At 32.9% G+C, this 26,263-nt stretch overlaps 2 protein-coding genes across 3 annotated transcripts in view; one reads left to right on the top strand and one right to left on the bottom strand.

Moving 5' to 3' along the window:
* SIM2 (SIM bHLH transcription factor 2) overlaps window positions 1-17,047 on the top strand; it is a 76,423-nt gene extending 59,376 nt beyond the window's left edge. The window contains exons 8-11 of the mRNA XM_074213938.1: window positions 2,418-2,565; window positions 4,775-4,943; window positions 5,626-6,034; window positions 15,001-17,047. Of these exons, the coding sequence (XP_074070039.1) occupies window positions 2,418-2,565; window positions 4,775-4,943; window positions 5,626-6,034; window positions 15,001-15,719 (1,445 nt within the window). The 3' untranslated portion in view covers window positions 15,720-17,047. The remainder of the gene's footprint in view (window positions 1-2,417; window positions 2,566-4,774; window positions 4,944-5,625; window positions 6,035-15,000) is intronic.
* A 500-nt stretch (window positions 17,048-17,547) lies between these two features.
* HLCS (holocarboxylase synthetase) overlaps window positions 17,548-26,263 on the bottom strand; it is a 216,546-nt gene continuing 207,830 nt past the window's right edge. For both annotated transcript variants that reach the window (XM_074213936.1, XM_074213937.1), the window contains 2 exons: window positions 24,203-24,416; window positions 17,548-22,980 (listed from right to left, as the gene is read on the bottom strand). In XM_074213936.1, the coding sequence (XP_074070037.1) occupies window positions 22,809-22,980; window positions 24,203-24,416 (386 nt within the window). In that variant the 3' untranslated portion in view covers window positions 17,548-22,808. The remainder of the gene's footprint in view (window positions 22,981-24,202; window positions 24,417-26,263) is intronic.

Here is a 26,263-nt window from a genome sequence, read left to right as displayed (position 1 = left end):
AAATATCAGAATCCTATACTATGCTGCTTACAAGAAACTCATTTGAAGCAGATATATATATATATATACAGAGAGAGAGAGAGAGAGAGAGAGAGAGAGAGAGTAAGGTAAAAGGTTGGAGCAAAATATACTTTGCTTCAGCTGAAGTTAAAAAAAAGCAGGGGTAGCAATCCTTATCTCAGACAAAGCAGCTGCAAAAATAGATAGTGTTAAAAGAGATAAGGAAGGAAACTATCCTCCTAAAAGATACCATAGATAATAAAATGATTTCAATGCTGAATATATATGTACCCAATGGGGTAGCACCCAAATTCTTAGAGGAGAAGCTGAAAGAACTACAGGAAGACATAGACTGCAAAACTCTACTAGCAGGAGACCTCAATCCCCTACTCTCAGATCTAGATAAATCAAATCATAAAATAAACAACAAAGAAGTTAAAGAGGTAAATAGATTGTTAGAAAAACTAGATATGATAGACCTATGGAGGAAAATGAATGGGGATAGAAAGGAATATACCTTTTTTCTCTCTGCAATATATGGCATTTATATAAAAATTGACCATGTACTAGGGCATAAAAACCCAATTATCAACTGCAGAAAGGCAGAAATAGTCAATGCATCTTTTTTGGATCACAATGCAATAAAAATCACATGAAATATTGGGCCAGGGAGATATAGACCCAGAACTAATTGGAAACTAAATAACCTCACTTTAAAGAATGAGTGGATCAAACAACAAATTATAGAAAGAATTAATTATTTTATCCTAGCTAATAACAATAATGAAACAACATACCAAAATCTATGGGATTCACTCAAAGCAGCCGTCAAGGGATATATTATATCTTTAAATGATTACATGAATAAATTAAAAAGGAAATCAATGAACTAAATATACAACTAAAAATATTAGAGAAAAAACAAATTAAAAATCCCCAATTAAATACCAAGTTAGAAATTCTAAAAATTAAAGAAACTAATAAAAGCAAAAGCAAAAAAAAACCTATTGGATTAATAAAAAAAAAAAGACCAAGAGTTGGTTTTGTGAAAAACCCAATAAAATTGATAAATCTCTGGTCAATTTGATTGAAAAAAAGAAAGAAGAAAACCAAATTGCTAGTATCGTAAATGAAAAAGGTGAACTCATCACCAATGAGGAGGAAATTAAAGTAATAATTTGGAATTATTTTGTTTAACTCTATGCCAATAAATTTGACAATCTAAATGAAATGGATGAATATTTACAAAAATATAAGTTACCCAAGTTAAATAAAGAGGAGATTAAATACCTAAACAACCCTATCACAGAAAAAGAAATCCAACAAGCCATCATTGAACTCCCTAAGAAAAAATCTCCAGGGCCTGATGGATTCACAAGTGAATTCTACCAAATATTTAGGGAACAATTGGTTCCAATTCTATATAAACTCTTTGGAAAAATAGGTGAAGATGGAACTCTGCCTAACTCTTTCTATGAAACCAATATAGTGCTGACACCTAAACCAGGAAGAGTTAAAACAGAGAAAGAAAATTATAGACCTATCTCCCTGATGAACATAGATCTAAAAATCTAAATAAAATCTTAGCAAAATGATTACAAGTTGTCACTGGGATAATACATTATGATCGAGTAGGATTTATCCCAGGAATGCAAGGTTGGTTCAATATTAGGAAAATTGTTATATAATTAATTATATCATCAACAAACCTATCAGAAATTATATGATTTTTATCAATAGATGCTGAAAAGGCTTTTGACAAAATACAGCACCCATTCCTACTAAAAACGCTAGAGAGTGTAGGAATAAATGTACTGTTCCTTAGAATAATAAGCAGTATCTATCTGAAACAATCAACAAGTGTTATATTCAATGGGGAGAGGCTAGAGGCATTCCCAATAAGATCAGGGGTGAAACAAGATTGCCCATTATCACAATAGGGAAAATAGATTGCAGGTCAAGTCCTTCTCCTCCTGTAGGGTAGTCCATGGTCATGACATTCCTTTTAGTCCTTACCTCTACCATTCCCATCAATTGGAGATAAAAGATTTTCCTAAGTTTCCTTTGATCTAAGACAATCTAAATCTAAGCTCTCTTTTTATAATCATAGCTCACTCTTTGGTTTAGGGTGCACATTTGTTCTGAGATACAGCCATTCTTTGCCTTCTGATAGGCCTTAAGAAGAATAATGTCAAAAAAAAAAAAAAAGAAGAACAATGTCTTTCAGTTAAATAAGTAGATGGAGAAATAGAAATATCAACAAAGGAACATCTGTTGATTGGTCACATGTTTATGGACAGGCACACACACACACATATATATTTGTGGCATATACATATTTGCTTTTTACTAAAGGAAGTTCATTCAGAAGCTCCAGAATACCAGTTTATGATTAATATTTCATGTTGTTTTTATAGTGTTGGTGAAAGGTCAAGTCACAACCAAGTACTATAGGCTACTTTCCAAGCATGGTGGCTGGGTCTGGGTACAGAGTTATGCTACTATTGTGCACAACAGTCGGTCATCGAGACCTCACTGCATAGTGAGTGTCAATTATGTTCTCACGTAAGTCAAACATATTTGATCTCCTCCTAAATGTCTCATTATTCCACATTAAGATAAGTATAATTAGTCTCTATTTCAAGATGTCTATCTGTTTAGTTTTTAATGTTTTATAATCAAATAATGCCTAAGAAGACCTTGCTTTGACAATTAAACATTTCTCTTAAGATTTTTAGATGTATCATTTTGGAGGTTTCTGCTTTTGGTTGAGCTAAAAAATGAAGAAGGAGGAGTAGAAAAAGTAGTAGTAGTAGTAGTAGTAGTAGTAGTAGTAGTAGTAGTAGTAGTAGTAGTAGTAGTAGTAGTAGTAGTAGATGGTACAGCTTTAGGCTTAACTATAATCTAGGCATCTGTCCTGATCCATAACTGGTCATTGACCCAGATAGCACTGGAGGAGGAAGTGAGGCTGGTGACTTTGCACAGCTGCTCCTCACTTAAGTCCAATTCACTTTCTTGTCATGGCATCAACCTTCCTGATGTCATGGTCCTCTTCAAAATAAAGAAAAACCAACAACAATCTGGGTATAAAGTAGAAGTGGGGAACTTGGTGGAACAAATATTGCTCTCTCTCCATCAGGTATGGCAAGAGAGAGGGCTTATTCAATTTATTTATAACCTATCTTTGTACCCCTTGCTCTGTTTTAATAACTGAAGAAGCAGCTAGTGTGCCCATAATTCCCACTGCTCCTCTTCAGGCCCCTAAATTAAGAAGAATTCCTCTTCTTTGTCAATTCCTGTTGTATGAACTTGTAGCTTATGATACATTTTTGCCATCCTTAAGATGAACTAAGACTAAAATTCAAATCTGCCTTTGGAATAAAATTCCTTATTATATGAAAGGTATAGGAAATAAGTTTACCTAAAGATAAAATAAAATCTTCCATTGGTGCTTTATCAGATGAAACAAAGTTCTGGTCCCATTTTTATTACTCAGATATATATAAGCTGGGTAACAGTGAATATTCTCATTAAAAATATTTTTTTGGATTCTAAATAGAGAGAAGATTTTGACTAATGTGTCTGAACAAAGGACTTTCATTTTTCTGCTATTTAGAAGTAAATAATAATTTTAGCAAAATCACAGAAAAATGTCTTAGAATAGGGACATGTATACTTTCTAGGAAAGAAAAATATATATATTAATGACAGTAATAGCTATACTGTGCTAAGCAATTATGATCTCATTTGATCCTCACACAGTTCTTCCCCATTTTACAGATGAGGAACCTGAGGCAAACAGTTTAAAGTGACTTGTTCAGGGTCCCATAGATAGTCAGTGTCTCAGGTCAGATTTGAACTGAGATCTTTCTGCTTCAAAGGAAGACATACCATTTAAAAAAAAGTTTATTGACTTTATTTTTCTCTTTTTATATCACTCTCACTTTTCCTACTCTCAGCCCTTTCTTTGTACAAATCAAAACAGTTTAACAAAACAAATAAACACAATGGCCATGTCTAAAAATGAATGCTATGTTTTATATCTTTTGGCCATCAATTTCTACCAAGAGGCAAACTTCAAATTAGTTTTCTGAAATCATTACTAAAAATCTACCACTTCTTTAAAACTAGTCTTTGTGAGCAACTATTCATAACAGTTATAGGTATCAAATATTGAAAAGGAGGAAGATAACTTAGATTACAAGTTCAACAACCTCCAAGCCTGAGGCTTTTGAGTATTTCCTAATTCATTCTTTTTGTGGAAAGAAAGAAAACTGGTTGAATAGTACAACCTTTGTTAGGATACAGATGGATTTGGTAAACATGTTCTTCCTTTCTGTCTTTTTAAACTTCCTTAAATTTATGATTTCTACAAGGGATATGAATGAGGTTCTATAGGATTGACTTTAGCTGTACTGATCTCATTCACTTTTTTTTTTGCAAGGCAATAGGGTTAGTTCACGTGCCCAAACTAGGTAATTGTCTGAGGCTGGATTTGAATTCAGGTCTTCCTGATTCCAGGGCCAGTGTTCTATCCACTGTGCCACCTAGTCGCTCCTCATTCACTTCTATTAAATAATTTCTTAAGATCATATAATGCGAGTGACAGCTTAATAGAAAAGCTGAGATTTCCTTTTTTATTGTTGATTGATCATTTCCCAGAATCTAAATGAAATTAGTAATATGATACATTTAAAATTTTTAATAGAAACATTTCATTATCAAAGCAAGGTCTTCTTAGGCATGATGTGAAACTCTTTTGGTCTCTTGGCAGAGATATTGAGTACAAGGAAATACAGTTGTCGCTGGATCAAGTCACCTCTTCTAAGACCCAGTATTCCTGTAGGACTTCAATGTCTACCTCACAAGAACCTAGGAAAATACCTAAATCCAAAAGTAATAAAACAAAGTCAAAAATCAGAACAAACCCCTACCTAACACAGGTAATGAATGCATCTGGAAGAAGCTTGATTATTCTGCTTTTGTTGGTGATTAAAAGAGTCTCCCCTTAGTCATTTAAAGATCATATTGACATATTAAATATGGAATAATGACAAATCACTAATTGCATGAGAGGGATTTTCCTATGTTGGAAATTCTTGAGGAACACAATTATATATATATATATATACATACATATATATATAATTATGTTATATTATATATATTACAATTATATGTATATATATAAAACCACTTGTATAGCATTATGTAAAATATGAGTTGGCAGAATTTTGTATAGTCCATAGCAAAAACTGAATTCTGAAGGAATTCTATTAATAGTAAGTTCATCAGTACTTTCTTTTAATTATGCTTGTATTTCATATTTTCACAGCACTTTTCATCAATAAAATTTTTATTCCTTTTTATAATTGATTTCAAACTCTTAGAAACAGCACATATATTTGCTTCTTAACTTTTTGATGGGAAAAATTCTTGCCCCTCCATCTGTCAACAATTATTCATGCTTTCTCTGAGGCCTTTACATTTTGACCAGATCCATTTTTTGCATAGTAGACAAAATTAGAACCCAGTATAACAGTGTTTGATGTTTAATTATATTCTGCTACATTAAACTGCTGTATCTTCCAGCTAGCTCTTTACTGTTCTTCTTTGCTATTTCAGCAATACGACTCTTTCCAAATGGACAAATCGGAATGTGGCCAGATTGGAAATTGGAGAGCGAGTTCCACAACAAATGCTACAAATTCTCAAGAACAAAATTTTTATTCAGAAAACAGTGAACTTTTATATGCCCCTTCCTATAGCCTACCTTTCTCTTACCATTATGGACCCTTTCCTATAGATTCTCATGTATTCAGGAGCAAAAGACAAATGCTATCTTCAAAATTTGGGCAGTCTCAAGGGTCCCCATGTGAGATGGCACGTTTTTTCTTGAGCACATTGCAAACCAATGGAGAGTGCCAGTGGCATTATGCCAATCCCTTAGTACCTAACAGCCAGTCTCCAGCTAAAAATCTTCCAGACCAGACAATGAACATTACACGGCACAACCTGGCGCCCAATTTTGAAGGTGGGTTGTGTTTACACATGGGGAAGGGAAAGGTCTTTGAAATATCAGGAAAAAATGTCCATGGGTGGTAGCTGAAAAGTAGATATACAGTTTGCTTGTCAGTAGAAATACTATCATTTCATGCTTATATTACTACATGACAGAAAAAAGACAACTCATTTCAAAAGTATATACCCAATTGATAAAGAAATGGAGGAAAAATCAAAATACTCAACTGTCTTTCATAGCATATTCTTTTTCATATCTTCTAAAAAAGGAAACAACTTTTTTTCCCTTCCCACATACTTCCCTCTCTGCTGATTGAAAAAAAAGCCAAACTTTTTGTAACAAAGAGCTACAAAAGTTTCCATTTTCATCTTGAGTATCACCCCTCTCTCTCAAGAGGTGGATAACATGCTTCATGAGTCATACAGAACTGTGGTTGGACACTGCACTGATCAAAGTTCTTAAATCTTTCAAAGTTGTCTTTATAATATTGTTGTTATTATATAGTTTTCCTAGTTCTTCTCACTTCATTTTCATCATTTTGTATAAGTCTTCCTAATGTTCTCTGAAACTGTCCCATTCATCAGCAAACTGTACTCTATACAATGGTAATGGATAATGTAATTTCTATCATAGCCATATACCATTTATTCATCCATTGCCCAATTGATGAGAATCCCTTAGTATCAATTCTTTGCCACTACAAAAAAAGAGCTGCTATAAATATTTTTGTACTCATGAGTCCTTTTTCTTGTTCTCTGATCTTTTTAAAATATAGAACTAATAATGGTATTGCTAGGTCAAAGGATACATCATTGGTAACTTTGGGGGTATAGTTCCAAATTGCTTTTTAGAATGAGTAGACCACTTTGCAGTTCCACTGGCATTCTACCTTTTTTTCCCTCAACTTATTCTGCATTTGTCATTTTCTTTTTTTGGTCAAATTTACTGTTCAATGATGGTTGTGAGGTGGAATCTATATATTATTTAAATTTGTAATTTGTAGCATTTTTTTCATGTGGGATTGTTAGCTCAGAGTTCTCCCTTTGAGTTTCCAGTTTATATTCTTTGAAATTTTATTAGTTGGGAATGGTTCTTATTCTTATAAATTAGAATCAGTTCCTGTATATCTTAAAAATGATACCTTTATCAGGGGAAATGTTACACATATTTTCCTCATTTACCTGCTTCATTTCTAATCTTAGCTTCATTGATTTTGTGTTTAAAAAGCTTAAACTTTATATAATCAGAATTATCATACTCTGTATCCATTATTTGGTTATGAATTGTTCTCCTATCCATAGATCCAGTAGGTAATTTCTTCCATACTCCTCTACTTTATAATGTTAACTATCTCAAAGTCCCATAGCCATTCATGTAAAAAGTGTTTTTTTAATGTTATATTTATATATTTCCTGTGTGTATCTTGACAGGTAGGTAAATATTTTATACATTTACTTACATAAATGAAATTTCTCTATTTTTGCTGGATTTCCTTAGTAATATGCTACAATGTTGCTGTGTATTTGCTATCCTCCATCATTGCTGAAGTTTTTTTTTCTTTTCATCTAACTTTTTAGTTAGTAACAGGAAACAAGTATTATATCTTCTTAAAACCTTTTTTTTGCATCTATGTTAAGTATTTTTCTTATATAAAACCCAAATTTCTCATATAAATCCAACTTGATAAACATTCATAATCTTTGAAATGTTGCTGTAGTTTTCTTGCTAATACTTTAACTAAAATTAGGAATATGATTTATAGCTTTTTCTGTTTTGCAACTCCCTGATTTAGGTATCAAGTCCATATTGATACTGTATTAAAAATTTTAGAAGATCTCTTTATTTTCCTATTTTTTCCAAACAACTTTTGTAAAATAATAAATTATTCTTTAAATGTTTGAAAGAATTTGTTCATAAATCCATATAGTGCCAGTTTTTTCTTTGGGTATTCACATTATAGTTTGTTCAATTGCTTTCTTGAGATTAAGCTATTTGTCATTTATTTCATGGTCTATTAATGTGCACATTTTGTTTTTCTGTAACTATCCATTTCAGATAGTCGGTTTTATTGACATAGATGAAATAGTTTAAATAAATAACTTTATTGTAGGGAATTCACCTATTTAACTTTGATACCAGCAATTTGGTTTCTCTCTCTCTCAAAACTCAAATAAGCTAATTTATGTTTTATTGCATGCCCCCCCCCAAAATACCCAGGCCCTAGTTTTATCTAATAATTCAATTTTGCTTTTGATTTCAGTTTTATTTTTAATTTCATTTCCAGAAATTATATTTTGGTGTTTGATTGGGAGCCTGTAATACTTTCTAGATTTATTTAGGTCATTTGCCCAATGTGTTATGACCTCTTTTAAAATAGATGATATTTAGGGATATAGTTTCCCCTAAGGACAGATGGAACTGTATTTCCAAAATTTTGTTATGCTGTCTCAATTGTTTTAGTTACCTTTTAATGAAATTCTTTATTATTATGTCTATGATTCCTTTAGACCTACCCATTCTGTAAGATTAAGTTATTTAATTTCTAGGTTATTTTTAACACTTTACCCTAGTGGTTCTTTATGGAAGATATTTTTAATTCATCATAGTCCATAAAAGATATAATTAATATAACTGCATTTGTTTATGAAGTTTTTATTTCCTAATACATGAGAAATTTTTGCAAAGGAAATATGCACAACTGAGAACTATGTATGTTTTTTTCTACTGCCATTTAGTAATTATCAGAGGATAATCAGACCTAACTTTTTAAAAATTCTATTCAGGTCCTTAACAGCATTTATACTTGTTTATTTGTCTATTTATTAATTTATTTATTTATGGGTTAGATTTAACTAGGTGAAAAGAGAATTCCCTATTTTCATTTTACTGTCTATTTCTTCCTGTAACTCATTTAACTTTTATTTAGATGTTGGTGCATATATATTATTAATATTATCATTAATTCATTTTCTATGATATTTTTCAGCAAAACATAATTTCCCAATTTATAGATTTAAATTTTTTTCTGTTGCCTTATTTGAGATCATGCTTGCTGTCTCTGCTTTTATTTTTAAACTTCAGTTGAAGCATTGCTCCAGCCCCTTATTTTAACTCTTCATAAATATTTCAAATATCTTTATTTTGGGGGGGGTTGCAAGGCAATGAGGTTAAGTGACTTCCTCAAGATCACATAGTTATTTATTAAGTGTCTGAGTTGTTCACATTTGAACTCAGGACCTCCTGATTCCAGGGTCAGTGCTCTATTCACTGTGCCTCCTAGGTGTCCCACCAAGTATGTGTCTTGTAAAACAATATTTTTGGATTCTACTTTCTGATCCATTCTATTTTTTTTTATTTTATGGGTGAGTTCATCCCATTCAGATTCATAGTTAGGATTTCTAATTGTTCATTGTTTTTCTCTCATTCCATCTCATACTTTTTTCCTCTTTTCCCCTTTTCTGTCTCTTATTAGAGGGTTATGAAAGGAGTGAGCTACATACAGTCAGTGCTCTATGTGTTCCCTTATATCTCCTTTCCTTTTCTCTCCCAAATATCAGTCTTAAATTATTTTTTTTCCTTTAATCTGAAATTGTCATTTTTTTTCTTTCCTTCAATCCCTCTTCAACATACTCACTCTAGATAAGAATTTGCTTCACTGTTATTCTGTTCTGTCTCTTCTCTTTTCCTAATTGCATCTTGGTTGAAATAATTATATTTTTTTTCTTTGGCAAGGCAATGGGGTTAAGTGAGTTGCCCAGAGTCACGCAGCTAGTAAGGCAATTACTAAGTGTCTGAGGTCAGATTTGACTCAGTCCTCCTTACTCCAAGTCCAGTGTTCTATCCACTGTGCCACCTAGCTGCCCTGAGTTAATTATATTTCTACACTGAACTCTGGGCATATTTTTCCATTTTAGATAAAAGTAAGATTCAAGTATTGTCAGTTCCCATACTCTTTCTTCTTGCTCTCTATCTTCTTATTCTGGCAGAGGCTGCTCTTCTATGGCCTCTTTAGTTCCTCTTTTACTTTCCTTTTGAGAATCATTGGCATCAGTCAGAATGCTTTCTTCAACCTGCATCAGCCCATGGAACTCCAGAAAAACTTCTCCATCTCTGCCCCTGGGGCCTTCCTCTCACATTCCCCTCTCACTTCCTCACTCCCACTCCTGGGTTTTTCTTCTGAAGAGTGAATGCCTCCACTCTTCCTCAAGATCATCAAAACACTGTCACTGTCCCTCTCTCTTATTAGATTTACTTTATGATCCCTGCTGGTAATAGAATTATCTATATAGAATTGTCTGTATTATCTCCATATTAGAATGTAAATAGTTAATCTGATAAAATTTTTATTCTCCATGTTTTTGCTATGAGATACTTTACATATTCTTTTATTTTCCCAAACATTTGTCTTTGTTTTAATATTCCTTGTTGTCTCTGGGGATCATTAATTTTTATTTTATCATTCTAATTTTCAGTCGTTGCTTAAATTTTGTGTAACATTCTCTTTGCAAGTCTTTATTAGCTCTCATTTTTTCTCTATTTCTTTTGCAACTGTCTCTTCTAGTACTCTCATTTAATTTATAAAATAATTTTAAAGTATTTTTTCCCCTTCTTGCTTCATCTTTTCCAGGAATTCTAATTGAACTTGTTGCCCAAGCTGTATTTTTCTTTGAAGTTTTTCTTGCACAAATTTTAGTCATCCTATTTTTCTGGGTTTGTGTCTTGAATGTCCTTGTCATCAAAATTGTTCTTTGTGTTAAGATTCCTTTGTGTTTACCCATTCTTCCAGCTTTACTTCTTAAATTCAGACTTTTGTGTTAGGGTGAGGTTCTATGCACTTCTTAAGGGAATGTCTATGCTGTGCTTTGTTCTCATGTTGCTTTCCCAGATTACTAAATTTTCTTATTCCAGGATCTCAGAGTCAGTTCAGGATGGGGAACTGCAAGCTTTAAGTGTACCCATAGTTGTTTGTTCCATGGTAAAGTCTGAGCATTGTGCTTCTGGTCCGAACTCTATAAATTGGAAGCCTAATTTTTGAGTCTGAGTAACACCACTATGGACTTGCAACAAGTTGGAGTTCCAGAAGACTACTGCTACTGTACCAGCTGGTCGTCTCTACAAGTTCAGAGGCAAGAACTGTAGGCTTCCCTTTCTCTGCTCAGGGCCTCCTGCCCTGGTTATTCCACTTCAGGCTTCAGACTGGGTTTAGAGCTGGATCTGAGACCTTGTTTCCAGGTTAGAGGCAAACAGCTTCAGTTTGCTTCTGAATTTGCTTCTGGGCTCCAAGGTACCTCAGCTCTTCCTTGCATGCCACTCTTAAACTGACATTCTTAGGCATAGACCTCCTCCTTATTTTACCTCAATTCTGTGACCTAGCACTTGGAAGTGAGTGACAGAGCCAAATGATCCCTTTTCCTTCTCTCTGTTTCTGTCTGGAACTTCTTCTTGCCCTTTGGGCACAGGGTTGGGCAGACCCTCCTGCAATTCCCGCACTGAAATTCTAAGGGTTAGACCTAGCCCCAGAATCCCCAGAGCTCTTTTTTTTGCTTATGCTAATTTGGACTGGAAAAAATTACTTGCTGTGTTTCTAGTATTTCCCAATTAGGACATTGTCTAGATAGTTTTCTAGATCTTTATGGAGGTGCACAGAGGTCAGTTGCATTTTTCACTACCCAATCATTTTGGCTCATTTCTGGAAATAAAATTTTTATATTAAGATTAATCTCAAAATACTCAACACATAATATGCATATTTATTTTTAGCAATTTATGTTCCAAGAGTGTCACAAATTCTAAAGGCTATATACAAATAAATTTGAGAGTGAATATCATGAGTTAAAATATTAAATTTCACCAGAACTTTGATAGTACCAAGAAAATAATTTTTGTGTTCAAATTTTAAAGAACTCAATTTCTCTTATCAGATAAAATGACACTTAAAGGGCCAGTGAAGTTCACGTACTCCTTTTCAGCTTAAGTGAGAATAAGGACCATTTTTAAATAATCTGTGGGCAGAAGTGTTGTGTATCTCTGGGCTGATACCCTTATATCAGTACTATGTTATTGGCAGGGATCTAGTTCTATTATGGGGTAGGGAGTTAAATTGGAGGGTTGAGGTAAGGAATCACGGAATTTTCAGGAAATCAGGAAACTACTGACCTACAGGTTTTACTAAATAGGCCAAGAAATGGCAATTTAGTACACTTTTCCTATGGGTGACACCTGCAATTGCAATAGAAAAACAGTTATGTCTGATGATAAGATTCTGGCAAGAATCTTATTTTCAGGTCTTAGAATATGAACTTTTTGAAAGAAGCAATTGTCTTTAGTTTCTAATTGTATTCCCAATGCTTAGCAAAATGCTTTTTAAATGATATACTTCATAAATGCTTTTGCAGTTCATTCAAGGAAAATATAGGCTTCACAATTATAGCATCTCATTTAAATAGGTGAATGTTCAATATAGATATAAACAAAATAATAACCATAGGGTTGCCTTTTGTATCATGTAGGTCTGAGAGTCAGAAGTATTTCCTGAGTCTGCTATTTGTTTTCTATACTATTCCTGGACAATCACTTACCGATCTTCTGAATTCACCATATAAACTTGAGTTCTCAGACTGGTAAAATTAGGTATTGTAGGGCATGGTTCCTAACACATTGTAGATCCTTTATAAATACTTATTGAATTGATTTGGCATAACATTTTCTGAAAGCTAGGAATTAAACATGGTGGGGGTAAGGAGGATTTAAAAAAAACCCAAGCCAACTTTAGCCAGTTTTTTTAAAGCTAACAAGACCAAAAGACTTAGTGAAAATTATTAAAATGTGGCTTATTACAAAAGAAAATAGCACTTGCATCATAACTGGAGATTAGAGTAATAATAAATACATTGGCCCCTTAAACTGAGAAAAGATATTTTCCAGAATATCTAAAGAAAGAAAAATTTTAAACAAACCACAAAGATTTTGTTACCAGTGATATATTTACCTGTAGCCACAGAAGATATTTCCGTTTTGAATTTGACACAGGATTGTTTGTATTTTATGTTACTGATGAAAAAGAGTGAGAGGCTCAACATAATTCCATTAATCATATGTTTAGTAAAAATAAAATAACAATGTTGATCTATGATTGAATTTCTAATTTCTGTGGGATTTATGTACTTCAAGACTTTTTCCTTTTTTCCTAAAATTAAAATGGTTTTAATTAAGCAAAATTCTCCTTCTATCCTCTCCCTCATCAACCTCAACTATACCCTGTGGGAAAAAATTGCTAAATAACAAATATGTATGGTCAAACAAAAAAAAACTTCTATATTGGCAATATTTTTAAAAAACTCAGTCTGCACTCTTAAGTTCATCATCATTTCTCAGGAGGTGGGAAGCATATTTCATCATGAATCCTTTGGAATTACGATTAATTATAGTGTTGTTCAGAATTCCTTAGGTCTTTCAAAGTTATTTGTTTTTATAATATTGTTATTGAAATTGTTCTCTCAGTTCTGCTTACTTCACAGCATTTCATCTTACATGCTTTCCAGGTTTCTCTTAAACTACCCCTTTCATCATTTCTTATAGCTCATCACATGAGTATTCCATGACATTCATATAACTAGTTCAGTCGTTCCACAATTGATGATCTACTTGCTCTAAGTTTCCAGTTCTTTGTCATAACAAAATTTCTGTCAATATGAGGTACCTCAAAAATCTTAGGGCAGTTTTGAGATGTTGATGTTTTAAACACCCTGTGTTTTTGTACTTATGAATCCTTTTTCCATTTTGTTTGATTTCATTTGAGCATAGGTATAGTAGGGATATAATTGGATGTGGAGTAGTATTAACTTTGGGGGTATAATTACAAATTGCTAATGGAAAGCAATCAGTACCATTAATAGTTCCACCAACAGTATATAAATGTATCCATTTTCTAACAAATCCTCCTGCATTTGCCTTTTTTTTCTCAATTTGTTTCAATTTGATAGGTGTGAGGTAGAACCTCAGAACTGTTTTAATTTGTGCTTCTTTACTCATTAAGTATTTGGAGCATTTTTCCATATGGCTACTGACAGCTTGTATTTATTTCTGAAAGTTTATTTTTTTACCTTTTATCAAGGGTTGAGGGTGGAGAGGAGTTCACTCTTATCCTCATCGAGTTGAATCAGGTACTATCTATCTTAGATTTTCAAAGAGACTTTTATGAAAGGAACTTTAAGACTTTCCCCCTCCCTCATTTACCTACTTTTTATTTTAGTTTTGTTTTATTTAGTTTTTGTTTGTGCAAAATCTTTTTAATTTTATATAATCAAAATTGATCATTTAACCTTAAGAAGTGATACAGAAGATCACAAAAGGATACTACAGATATCAATAAGTGATCTTTTGTATCATTTCCCCTTTCTATAGATATGAAAGGTAAAATTTCTCTTCCCCTATCTATAGATATAACAGGCAATTTCTTTATTGTTCCTGTTTATGATGTCAGCCTTTATGTTTAAGTCATGTATTTCTTTGGGGGTCAACTTGATGTATGGTGCGAGATATTGGTCTAAACTTAGTCTCTGCCAGATTCCTTTCCCTTTGTTGTAATAGTTTATTTTTAGTTTTAGTTTTAGTTTTTGCAAGGCAATGGGGTTAAGTGACTTGTCAAAAAATAATAAAAAAATGTGATATAGCAAATTTGCAGAATTTTTAGTTTATTCCAACTCTAGAATCAAATAATTAAATTAATGTTTCTAAAAATTCTTAGAAGTCATAGACAGCATCAGTTTATGGGGCTATTGTTTTTTTGAGCCGACATATCTTTTAAGTATATCTGTATGATAACCAGTGCTATCATTCTCTCACTCCCTGATAAAGAAATATTTTCCTCTATACTTAGAGGTTATAAATATTGATATAAGCCCATGGCTCCTTATACAACTCTTGTTTCCTAATTTCACAAACTCCATCATCTAATGTTTTATACTTTTCCCTTCAAGCGCCCATATCAGCCCAAAGATATAATGAAGACACCATATCTGATAGCTTTACCAGCTGTGCCACAGCCATCCCTACTAGCCTGCAGAAGAAGGATGTTTATGATTCCAGCATCTTGAAATCCAACAAAGAAAGCAGGATGCATTCACCCCACCATCTCATCAAAGAAGAAAGCAAGTTACCTTTCAACAGGGACATTTCTGAGAAAATGAATGCAAATGAAAAGCCCTCCTTGAACTTTGTGCCAAATTCCCTATTGCCTAAATCGGAATGTTTTCAGTCCAAGACACTTGGACAACTAAACCATCTTCTACCCATGCCAGCTTTATATGAACAAACAAGGATATATATGAAGGAACCTAAGTATGGGCCCATTGGACAGCACACCCCTCATTCAGATCAGTCAGATGGCAATAACATAATGATGGCAAAGGTAAATCATGACTCTGAGAGTGAACATATGATGGATATGCAGCCCACCGGACAAGTTCCCTTTGTACTTCTAAACTATCACCACCTGTTATCTAAACATGGGACATTCCAACCATCCTCATGTACAGCCACCAGACATGTAGCTGAAAATTATGGATCTAGTTCTGAAGAGGTAAACACATTTATTTCAAAAAATCCAAGTCTGTCCTCAGTCTCACCCCCAGAAACCCACAGGGAAACTGAGCTATGCCATTATATTGGAACTTCTGTAATAATCAATTCAAGGTGACAATAATAGAAACTGGCCTCTTATTAAAAGCAAACAAACTGGAAGCATTTCCAAAGAACGCACAAGACAACATGGTTACACTTACCAAGCAGAGCAGGAAGGTCAAAGAGGGACAAACTGGCATGTCTTCTTGGCAAACCATGTGTAACAGTACCTTGAAGGTCAGAGAAAAACACTGAAGATTCAGTGTAACATTACTATGACCTGATCTCTGGTGCAGAATGCTAATGAGATGCCATATGCCAGATCTCATTATTTTAGAGTATCAAACAGATTTAAGAGGCAAGGTCTAGTTATCCATAGATTTAAATTATCTTTTACAGAAGTAACTATTCTGATTCAAAAATGTATTTTAAATTTTTACCATCAAAATGGCATAAACTATGAGTATTAAGAACTGTAAAATTACTCTGCAGGATATTAGGAAAATGTTCATACTAAAGCCAGTTTGTTCTTTTCCCCCTCACATCTCATCAACTAAACCAAAGCAAGAACAAAATAGCCCATTAGATAGCTATGGTTTTATTTTTATTCATTTTTTTATTCAATTTTTGCAAGGCAATGGGATTAAGTGACTTGCCCAAGGTCACACAGCTAGTAAGTATCAAGTGTCTGAGGTTGGATTTGAAATCAGGGCCTTCTGACTCAAGGGCTGGTGCTCTACCCACTGCACCCTCTGGTTTTATTTTTAAAAGGTGTAACTACCCCAACATTACTCTAAAACCTCAGATCACCTTGATGGATCAGCATCTCTCAGTCTTAGTTTCTTTATTGGAAAAACGAGGAAAGTAGACTGGAAGGCCTCTAGAACCCTTTCCAGATCTCTGTAATCTTATGATAATTAATATTCTCCTCATCTGAAATCAAGCTATAATCTCCTAATTTTAGGGAACATCAACAGAGCCAAAATGGCCAATATTTGAAGTAGTTTGTCCCAGAGTGATTAAAAAAAATTCTCAACTCTAAACTCTGAGAGCATTTTCTTTTAAAAATACTGATCAAAATGAAAGTCCTAAAAGAATAACTTAATCTGTCCATAGAATGGGAACTAGATCTATGCTTTCATTGATGGAAGTTTTTCTGCAACTTCTAGTATTTGAGAGATGTTTGGGGCACTGAAAGGTTCACTATGTCAGGGATAGATAGGACTTGAGCCAGATCTTCCTGGTGTCAAGGCTGGTTCTCTAACATCTAGGGCATTCTGTTTTTCATGGGGCTTAGAAAAAGCAGAATATGGTTACAATAGTCATAAGAAAAATGGCAATTTCACTTCTCCCAGGAGTGTTCATTATTCTCATTAAAGCATACAAGAATATATGTTGTTTCTCTTCTGGTACAAACATTTTTATCAAAACAATATAATTCTATTTTGTTGTTATGTATTCTTAAGATACATTAATAAATTCTTATTTTTCAACTCCCCAAAAACTATTAATTCATGGTAATAAAGTGAATAGTACCCACAGAATTGAATAGATATTAATTGAAAAAGAAAGTCAGAAAATAGTTATGAGAAAAACAGTTGTTCTTCAATACAAAAATCTGTTAGCTCAGTCAAGTTTAACTACATGGCAAACATTCAGAATTTGACATAGAGAAGTTCATAGTTAACTCGTTATTAGTACAAGTAACCATAATAAAATTAATTGACCTGCACGTGCAATGTGGAAAATGATCAATTACCACTTTTGTTCGATAACAATGATTTAAAAAGATGTAATGGAAATAATGTACACATTTTCTTACTTGCATTTTATACATAATAAATAAAATACATTACGTTTGAATATTTACATGAACATTTAAATATATGACAAATATTTTCTAAAGAAAAAACACTAATTTAAAAATAAACACACACATATGTCTGTATATACATATATTTTGCTTAAAGGCTAACTATTTAAGATATTTAAGATAAGATTTCAGCATTGGTCTAAATATGTCACATGATCAAAGTTCTCTCCTACCCACTCATATACTTTCTCTAAATGCTCTAAACTAATAACATTGTATCATTTTTATTGTCTTTACAAAATGACTTTAGGATATATACTTCTTTTTTGTTTGTTTCAAAGGAAATGAGACATTTTCACAAGTACCATTTTAAATTAAAAATATACCTGTCATATATTATTAAATTGTGGAATTTTTTTTTGTCAAACTAGTGTCATAATATAGGACTTGACAGCATCAGTTACTATAAAAGACCAATTTGTTTTTTTTGAATGAACTTAAATTAACAATGCAATATTGTATGTATGTATGTAACAATATAATCAACACTGTTCACATCATTAAGAAACAGATATATCCACCCTGTTTTATACTCTGATTAGTCATACCTCATTAGAATACTTATGAAAGAGTCTATGCATATATAAAACAAATTTTTGTAATTTTTTAAAGTACTCCTTTGGGTTTCATAATGAAATCACGAATCCTTAAGGGCACAGGACTGCCTTAGGTAAGAAATATCATTTGATAATTTTTTAATAAAGTATCTCTTTCATAACTGTCTTATCATTAACATCTTGGAACTGTATTAAGAAAGCATGAAATCATGTAGGTTTTTTGTTTTTGTTTGTTTGTAGGAAATATATGGTTATGCAAAGATTTCTATTAAGGCAAATAACAGCCTATAAGAGACAATGTGGGCTACTAGGCTTAAGATAGAGTATGTATGTCTACACATGGCATGTAACAAATTAAATGTAATGGTAAAAGTTTCCTATTCTAAAAAACATATTATAGAGTTAACCTTTAATCTTTTATTCATTTATAAAAACTACTCCAAGATAAGAACAAACACTCACTAAGTTAATCTAGGTATCATTTTAATTCTATAATAAGGAAATTTTTTTAATATAAAAGAATGGAGGGTAAAGTTTTCTGCAAGAGAAGCTCTTGTGTTTGGCTTATAGAGTAGCTTTGCAGAGTGAGCAACAAAGTGATTACTGGTTTTCATTTATTAGAAGAATGAAACATTTAAGAAGGTATGAGTAATGCTATAATTAAAATGCAATAGAACAAATTACAGAATGCCACGAAATTTTATTGTGTTCTTTATTGAGCTCTTGGTTATCAAAAACACATTATCCCCAAAAAAAAGAGAAAAAAGCACAGTATTTAAAGGTGATAAGTCCTTTGAAAGCACACAGATGTTAAAATGGATTTTATATCCTACCTTGAGCCATTTTAGTGAAAAGAGAAATATTTCAAAATTCTTTTAGCTGTCTGAAATTTTAGATATCATGACTTTATTTTTAAACTATCAGTTTTTTATTATTTTTACTGTTTAATTTTTTTAAGCATTAAGATCTTTTTTGTGATAAAAATAAGACTGTTAAAAAGATCAAAACCAACTCTGAAGCACTCAAACTTTCAATGCTTACAAATACATATGCATTCCTTATTATGTATTTTTCATTTATTATGTATTTTTTCATTTTAATAAAAACTATCACCAAAATGGTTAATTGCTGTGTTAAATAAAATATACAATAAGAACAAAATTCAAACCATTTATTTTGATGCATTTCTTTTCCAAAGACTTTGCTCATTTAAATAACTACTTGACAAAGATTTTTCTTTCCAAATTGAAAATGTAAGTTTATATTTCATTTTATTACATTTGTGAATAGCAATTTCCTAGAAATAGGAAGTGTCTTTGGTTTCTGAATATTAAGGAGAAATTAGTTTTCTTTGAGTTCAAAGTTCAAACCCTTTGGACACAAATTTAAAACTTCTCATATTCTATTTCTTTTCTAACTCTGGGTGGGGGGAGTCCATTATTTTGTCCAAAGTTATGATCATGATCTACACCCTTACTTTTTATCTATCAACCTGCTGAGTAATGAAGTGAATGGAGTTAAAATGCTGTTGCCCATGGGATCCTATCCAGTCTACTCCTCAAGGCAAGATTTTGCTGCAGGGCTTTGTGGGGTCATTCTTCCCTCCCATCACAGCTACTTAACCTTTGCTTGGTTGAAATTAAAAGCAACTCCCTTTATTGCCAAGCAATATTGGTGAGTTTTTTTCATAAATATCCATTTCATGTACGTATTCATAAATGGCCATTTCATTCCCGCCCCTGCATGCCAAGGTCTTTCAAATAAATGTTCCCTAAAGACTAAAGCCATTGAATACTTATCCTTGAACTTTCTTTTACCTGCAATTCTTTTTAATAAAGTCCAAGGGACTAGGTCCTGAGGCATCTTATTCTCAAAACAATCCACATTTCTAAATGTTCTAAAGACTTAAAAAATGATAACAGGAGAGATGGAAACTTTAAATTTCACATAAGATATTAACAAAAATTTAACTACCCTTTATAAATTAATAGGTCAGACATATTGTTTCCTTGGGTAGTCTGAATTCCAAAGAAAGTCCTGATAGTTTTGCTATATTTAAGAGGCACTTTTTCTCCAAGGTAGGCTGAGGAAAACTCTTAAAACAAATAATAAATGTAAAATTAAATATAAAAAGTAACTTATTAGTAAGTAATATAAATGTTAATTATTAGCTAGCTATTATTACTGTGAAAGTGGTTTACAATGTACCTGGATATATATTATATGTACATAGCTTACTATGTGCTAGGCACTTGATATATAACTCTAATATTTCTTTACTTGTTCTATTCTAAAGAATGAAAAGAATATAAAACATCCACATTTTTAACAATCTAGTTTAGATGAGGATGGTTTTATAAAATACTCTGGTTTTCTTGACAGTAGCTTCTAAACAGTGAAATACCTTATATCAGTTATTCTAGAGAACAGGATTAAAACAGCAGCAATTTCTTTGGCATATCAGAAGCAAAATCAGTTTTATAAAAAAAAAATGCAGCATTCAATTACAGTTTCTTTTGTCTCCTCATGCTGCAATTCTGAATAGCCTAAAGGCAAAATTTGTCAAAATATATCTATGGACTCTGATACTTACACACTCCATTACTTTTCAAAAGCAAATTCAATAAAACATTTTTACAAAGCAGAAATTTCCAAAATAGTATCACAGTTTAAACAAAAGAAAATGAAACATGTTTTTCATTAAGTAACCCTTCCAAAAAAATGTTTCAAAAATTAATGATGGGGCTGCTAGGTGGCATAGTGGATAGAGCGCCAGCCTTGGAGTCAGGAGTAACTGAGTTCAAATCCGGCCTCAGACTCTTAATAATTACCTAGCTGTGTGGCCTTGGGCAAGCCACTTAACCCCATTTGCCTTACAAAAAAAGTTAAAAATAAAAAAGCATCAATGATGGTGATTTTAAGGGATGACTTGTATTTTACTATAAGGTTCAAGAAACAAAATTCTTCACTATGTAGAAACATTTTATTTCAGCGAAACTTCACAGACTACTCTCAAAGATGAGGGCAGTTTTGTACTTCTGGTGAAAGATTAAGAAAAAAACACAACTTCTAATCCCAAAAGAAGGCATATTGGGAGGATAAGCTTTTTTGTTTATTCCGTCCCCCCCCTAACTAATTCCAACTGAAACCTTGTTTACAAAATTTGTGATTTTTCTTTATGTTAGATTTCCAGAGACTGGTTCACTTAGCTAAATATGTTAATATGTCTCTAATGATAAGCTGTATGTGTCTCACTGGCTTAGTGTGATTGTAAGATGAAACTCCTAAGTTTTTGCAAAAGAAAAGTGTAAAGAAAATGTCACTTTGTACAGGGCTGGGAGTTCATTACATTTTCCTTTCAATTATTTCACTAAGACTTTTTGGAAAAGCTTAGACAAAAAGTTATAGTTGACACCTAGTATGTATGATTTAAAAGTTAAATGAAGACAAAAATTTCATGGAAAAAGCATGGTGCTCATGTGGAAGAGAAAACATACCAAAAAAATGCTTCCTTTCTTTTGTTCTGTTTATATCAGATTTTAAACATCTTTTAAAGTCTTAAAATAACTAATAAATACTGAGTCTAAATGAATCAGCTCAAAGTTTTATTTCTTGATGATATGAAATGAGAGAGCAAGAAAGCTTACAGTTTACAAATTAACTGCTAAGCTAAGCCATTCAGTTTTGAATTAGAGGCTACTGTAACCTGTTACCTTTTAAAAAAACAAATGAATTCTCCACAATTCAAAGCTAGACTTTGAACTGGCTTTGAAGGTCCCAATCCTCACTGAAAGTACTGGGTATCTCCCAAATCTCAGGCAGTTTTAAACTGCTTAAAACTGCACTAAGTCTTTTGAAACACCTTGGATAACACACACTCCACAGATGTAATTATTGCCACCTTCAGACAACCCACCCTCTTGGCATCTCCACATTAGCTTAACACATCACCAAATACATATTCAATTTAATTCTTTAAGGATTGTGAGTTTGAACTTAAAAATTCACTTAATTCTTGAAATTTCAAATTTCAAAACACAAAATTTATACTTCCCCTCTTCAAAGAAATTCACTATAAATTAGTGATTTTCTATTACCTGTTCAAACTCTATTCAAATGTTAAATTTCTTTAGCCATTTAAATTTAATGAATGATAAACAATGAAACAAATAAGCACCTCTTCTGAAGGTTTGCTCTCCTTTTTCCCCCTTAACAAAGAAATAAGAACATATACCAAGTGCAACTCTCTTTGCAAAACATCTCCCAGAATAAGTGGAAAGGATATTACCATAGCCTATGACTGAATAATGCCACAATACTAGAGGATTCTCACTTTTCTTCTTTTTACAGGGAATAATGGTGGAGGTCTTGATTATTGTGAAAATGTCTAAATTCTCCTTGAAGTATTTCCAAATGAGAGCTACCAATTTAAATCTAAGAAGGGAAAGGCTGGTGACCCTTCTGAAAAGGAAGAAGAAATAAATAGTAAACAAAATTAAGTAACAAAAAGGCAAGAAAAAAAGTCTCTAAAGAAGGGAAAAAAATCTCTAGCACCCAGTATCCCAAACAGATCTTCATGATTTATGAAAGATCTAAGAAATCAAACAGGAATGTATCTTCAGGTATTTTTGCCTTAAACTAATTTCAATTAGATGGGGCACACATTGCCCCATCATTGTGATCCTGATGGTGGAGTGCCTATCGTAACAGGCAGCCATTTCATTGGCTCCTATGACTACTGGCTTTTGGGGATGATGAGGTTTCTTAACATGTCGAAAGAATTGCCATCTGGATGCACAGTCACCACATCCTCTCCTTCTTGATGAACTTGAAGGAAGCCAGAATCATCAATGCCAACTATCCATACCATTGGCCCTTCATCGCTTCCCAGACAGACTTGCTGACCACTGTAGATCAAAAGAAATGGAGCTAATTACTTGGAAATATGATACAATATCTTAAGATAATTAGTTAAGGCACACAAATGCATAAATCTTCACAATCTATCCAGAACAAAACTATGTTTTTTTTAATATTTATTTAATTTTTGTACAAATGTTTTTATACATTATTAAAATATTCTTGTTTAAGAATAAACATAATACCCCCAAAAATATAGACCTTCATAAGCAATAAAGGAAAGGAAAGAGGAAAAAATTAAAAATAATAACAACAATAATAGGGACAGCTAAGTGGCACATTGGACGGAGCACTGACCCTGGAGTCAGGAGCACCCAAACCCAAATCCGGCCCCAGACACCCAACAATCACCCAGCTGTGTGACCCTGGGCAAGCCACCCAACCCCATCCACCCCCTCAACCCCGCCCCAAATAACAACAACAACAACAACAATAATAATAATAATAATGAAATGTGCTAACACTACCAGCTCTGTCATGGGTGAATCACATTCTTTAGGATAAGTCCATCACAAAAGCTACTTCCATAATTTTCCATGGCTGCCATTGCTGATCACCACTCCCTCCATTCGTACTTCCCCATTACTCTATATTTTCTCTCTCTCCTTTCACTCTGTCCCTCTTCTTAAATGTGCTGTAGGGTAGCTGAGTGGCACAGCAGACTAATCACCAAGAGGCCCTGAGCCCACCTACCACCCCCTAAGGCCCAGCAACCACCTGGCCCTGTGGTTCCAGACAGGCCATCCAATCCCAGCCCCTTGCAAGAAGTAAAAAAGAAAATGTGCTATATCTGACCACTCTCCACCGTGGTCCACCCTCTCCTCCATCACTCACATCCCCCCCTATCCCCATGTCCATCTTCTCTCCTCTTTATTCTAGATGTCTATACCCCATTGAGTATATATGCTAGATTAAAAAAAACTATGTTAAAGAAGTTATTTAGAAAAGAAGTTTTCATTGTAGAGGCAACTGTGTGTAGGTATGTGGGGAAACTGAATGATTAAACTGATTCTTATACCATTTCTGATTAACACTATTATTATGAGTTTAAAAAATATTTTATAAAATTACATTCTGGCTATTGTTTGAAATAAAGGGTTTTAAATATCCAAGTGAATGTTTATGAGGCTCATTAAAATTACCCTTTTATGAACTATTTCTCTGCAAATGGAGCTAAGAAAGGAAGTTTAAAGAAGAAATAACACCAACCTGTGCATCCAGTATTTATAATACAAAGGAAGAACTGCATTAGGTCCTTTTTCCTGAAATGTATATATCAACCTCTCCAGCACAGTTATTGTTCTTGCAATAAGATAATCCGTACGGAACAGACTTAGCTTTTTATTGTGTTTCTTATTATATTCTGTGATGAGATCATTGATGCATATAGTAGGGTTGCTGTTATTCACATTAACTCCACAGCCTGAAACAACAACAAACAGCAAATCAAGAGAAAGGTACTACCAGCTCCTCATATTCTCAAGAAACCACGCCTGGAAAATAAGTGATTTTTCCTGTCTCAAAAAAAGTCCTTGCTAAAAAATGACATGCAGGAAGAAATAGATGGTAAGACCAAACAAATTTTCACCATCTATAAAGGATGCCTTAGATGGAAAGAAAATTTATGACGAGTTGCTTTGAACAAAATGCTATCTTTTACAATAATATCTTTGAGCTATTTTTTTCCTGAAAAATCTTCCATGGTAAGTATCAAACTAAATTCATGTATTACATTTAAAACAAAGTCCTGTAAGACACAATATGGTAAAGGGGACAGAAATCAAGTCTAAGATGCTTGAAAATAATGGCTCAATTTCTCAGCTCTCCAGGGAAGCATTGAGACTCAGTTACCTATCAGCTGAAGGTCTGAGGAAGTATAATTATTGAAAAATCATATAGTTCACATTGGAAAGAATTTGTATAGCCTTCTGTGTCAATGATATCACATATTTTATACAAATAAAAAGTTATCATTGAAAAAATCCAAATGCCTCAAAGATAGTTTAGAATTATAGGTTTTAGAGCTGGGAGGGAAATTAAAAATCTAATCCAACTTACTTATTTGAATAATGAAGAAGAGGAAGGCCAAAGTGGCTATATGACTTGTCCACATCACATAAATAGTGCATAGAAGAAGTGGGATCTACTTCAAATCAAATGTTTTTTTATTATTCCAACCCTTAATCCTTTTAGAAAATGTCCTAGATTTGTGCTTACCAAAGAAAATCTCTCTGTTTTGAACACTGAAAGTTGTAATCAAAAATTTAATGTGTATTTTGTATGCATATGTAATATCTTTTGATCTCTTTTTTCATCATTGCAGGTTCTGACAAAATCAATCAACAAGCATTTATTAAATACCTACAAGGTAGATCTTTTATAGATATACAATTCATCTGTAGAAGATGGAAGTTTTCCTTCAGATTTAGAAAATTCAAATGATAGGAAAAGTTTTAAATACCTAAAAATCTCATTATCTCTGGTAGATAGAGTCATATCAATCCCCCACTTTTTTGTCAAAAAGGAAACCGTGACCCATAATAGTTAAGTGACATATTCAAGGGAACATAGCAAATGGCAGAGGCAGGATTTGAACTCATTTATTATAGTTTGTCTAGGCAGATTTGCAACAGACTATAATTTATCGAAACTAAATAAATATACTATGGAATTGTTACAAAATGTTTCCATTAATTACTGATCTTTCATATTAGCTAAGCTCTAACATGAAGTAAATATGAGAAATGGGATGGATACACTTTTCTTTAGAACAACTTCACAAATAAGACTTAAGTTCTACATAGTAATATGGGTGTTTTTGCTGTAAAATTCAGGCTCAGCAGGTAAATAAATTAAGGTAAACTGAGAATGTCCAATTTTGCTTTGACTTTTTACAGCATCTGGAAAAAAGTCATTTTCTCTTAAGTCTTTGATTCTCATATTGGTCAGTGACTCAAAACAGAACTTTATTCCCAACCCAGTGAAGATAAAATATAGCTGATTCATGAGATAAAAATCAATGTGATCTATAGCTGATACTAAATGATTTCAATTAAACAAACACCAAGTATTCACTATGGCCTGGGAAGAAATACCTTTGCCCTCAAGAAGTTTACCTTTTACTAAAGGATAAAACATATACAAAGGTAAATAAATGAAGGTTGATTTAAGGAAGGCAGGAACACTAGCAAGTGATGGGAGAAAGGAAGATCACAACAAAGTTTGCATAGAAGGTTGATATGTGAACCTAAAGTAAGTTAGGAGCAGGGT

The sequence above is a fragment of the Macrotis lagotis genome, chromosome 1 (genome assembly GCF_037893015.1).
Source record: "Macrotis lagotis isolate mMagLag1 chromosome 1, bilby.v1.9.chrom.fasta, whole genome shotgun sequence".
Lineage (NCBI taxonomy): Eukaryota > Metazoa > Chordata > Mammalia > Peramelemorphia > Peramelidae > Macrotis > Macrotis lagotis.
This window is presented reverse-complemented; position numbering and strand designations above follow the sequence as displayed.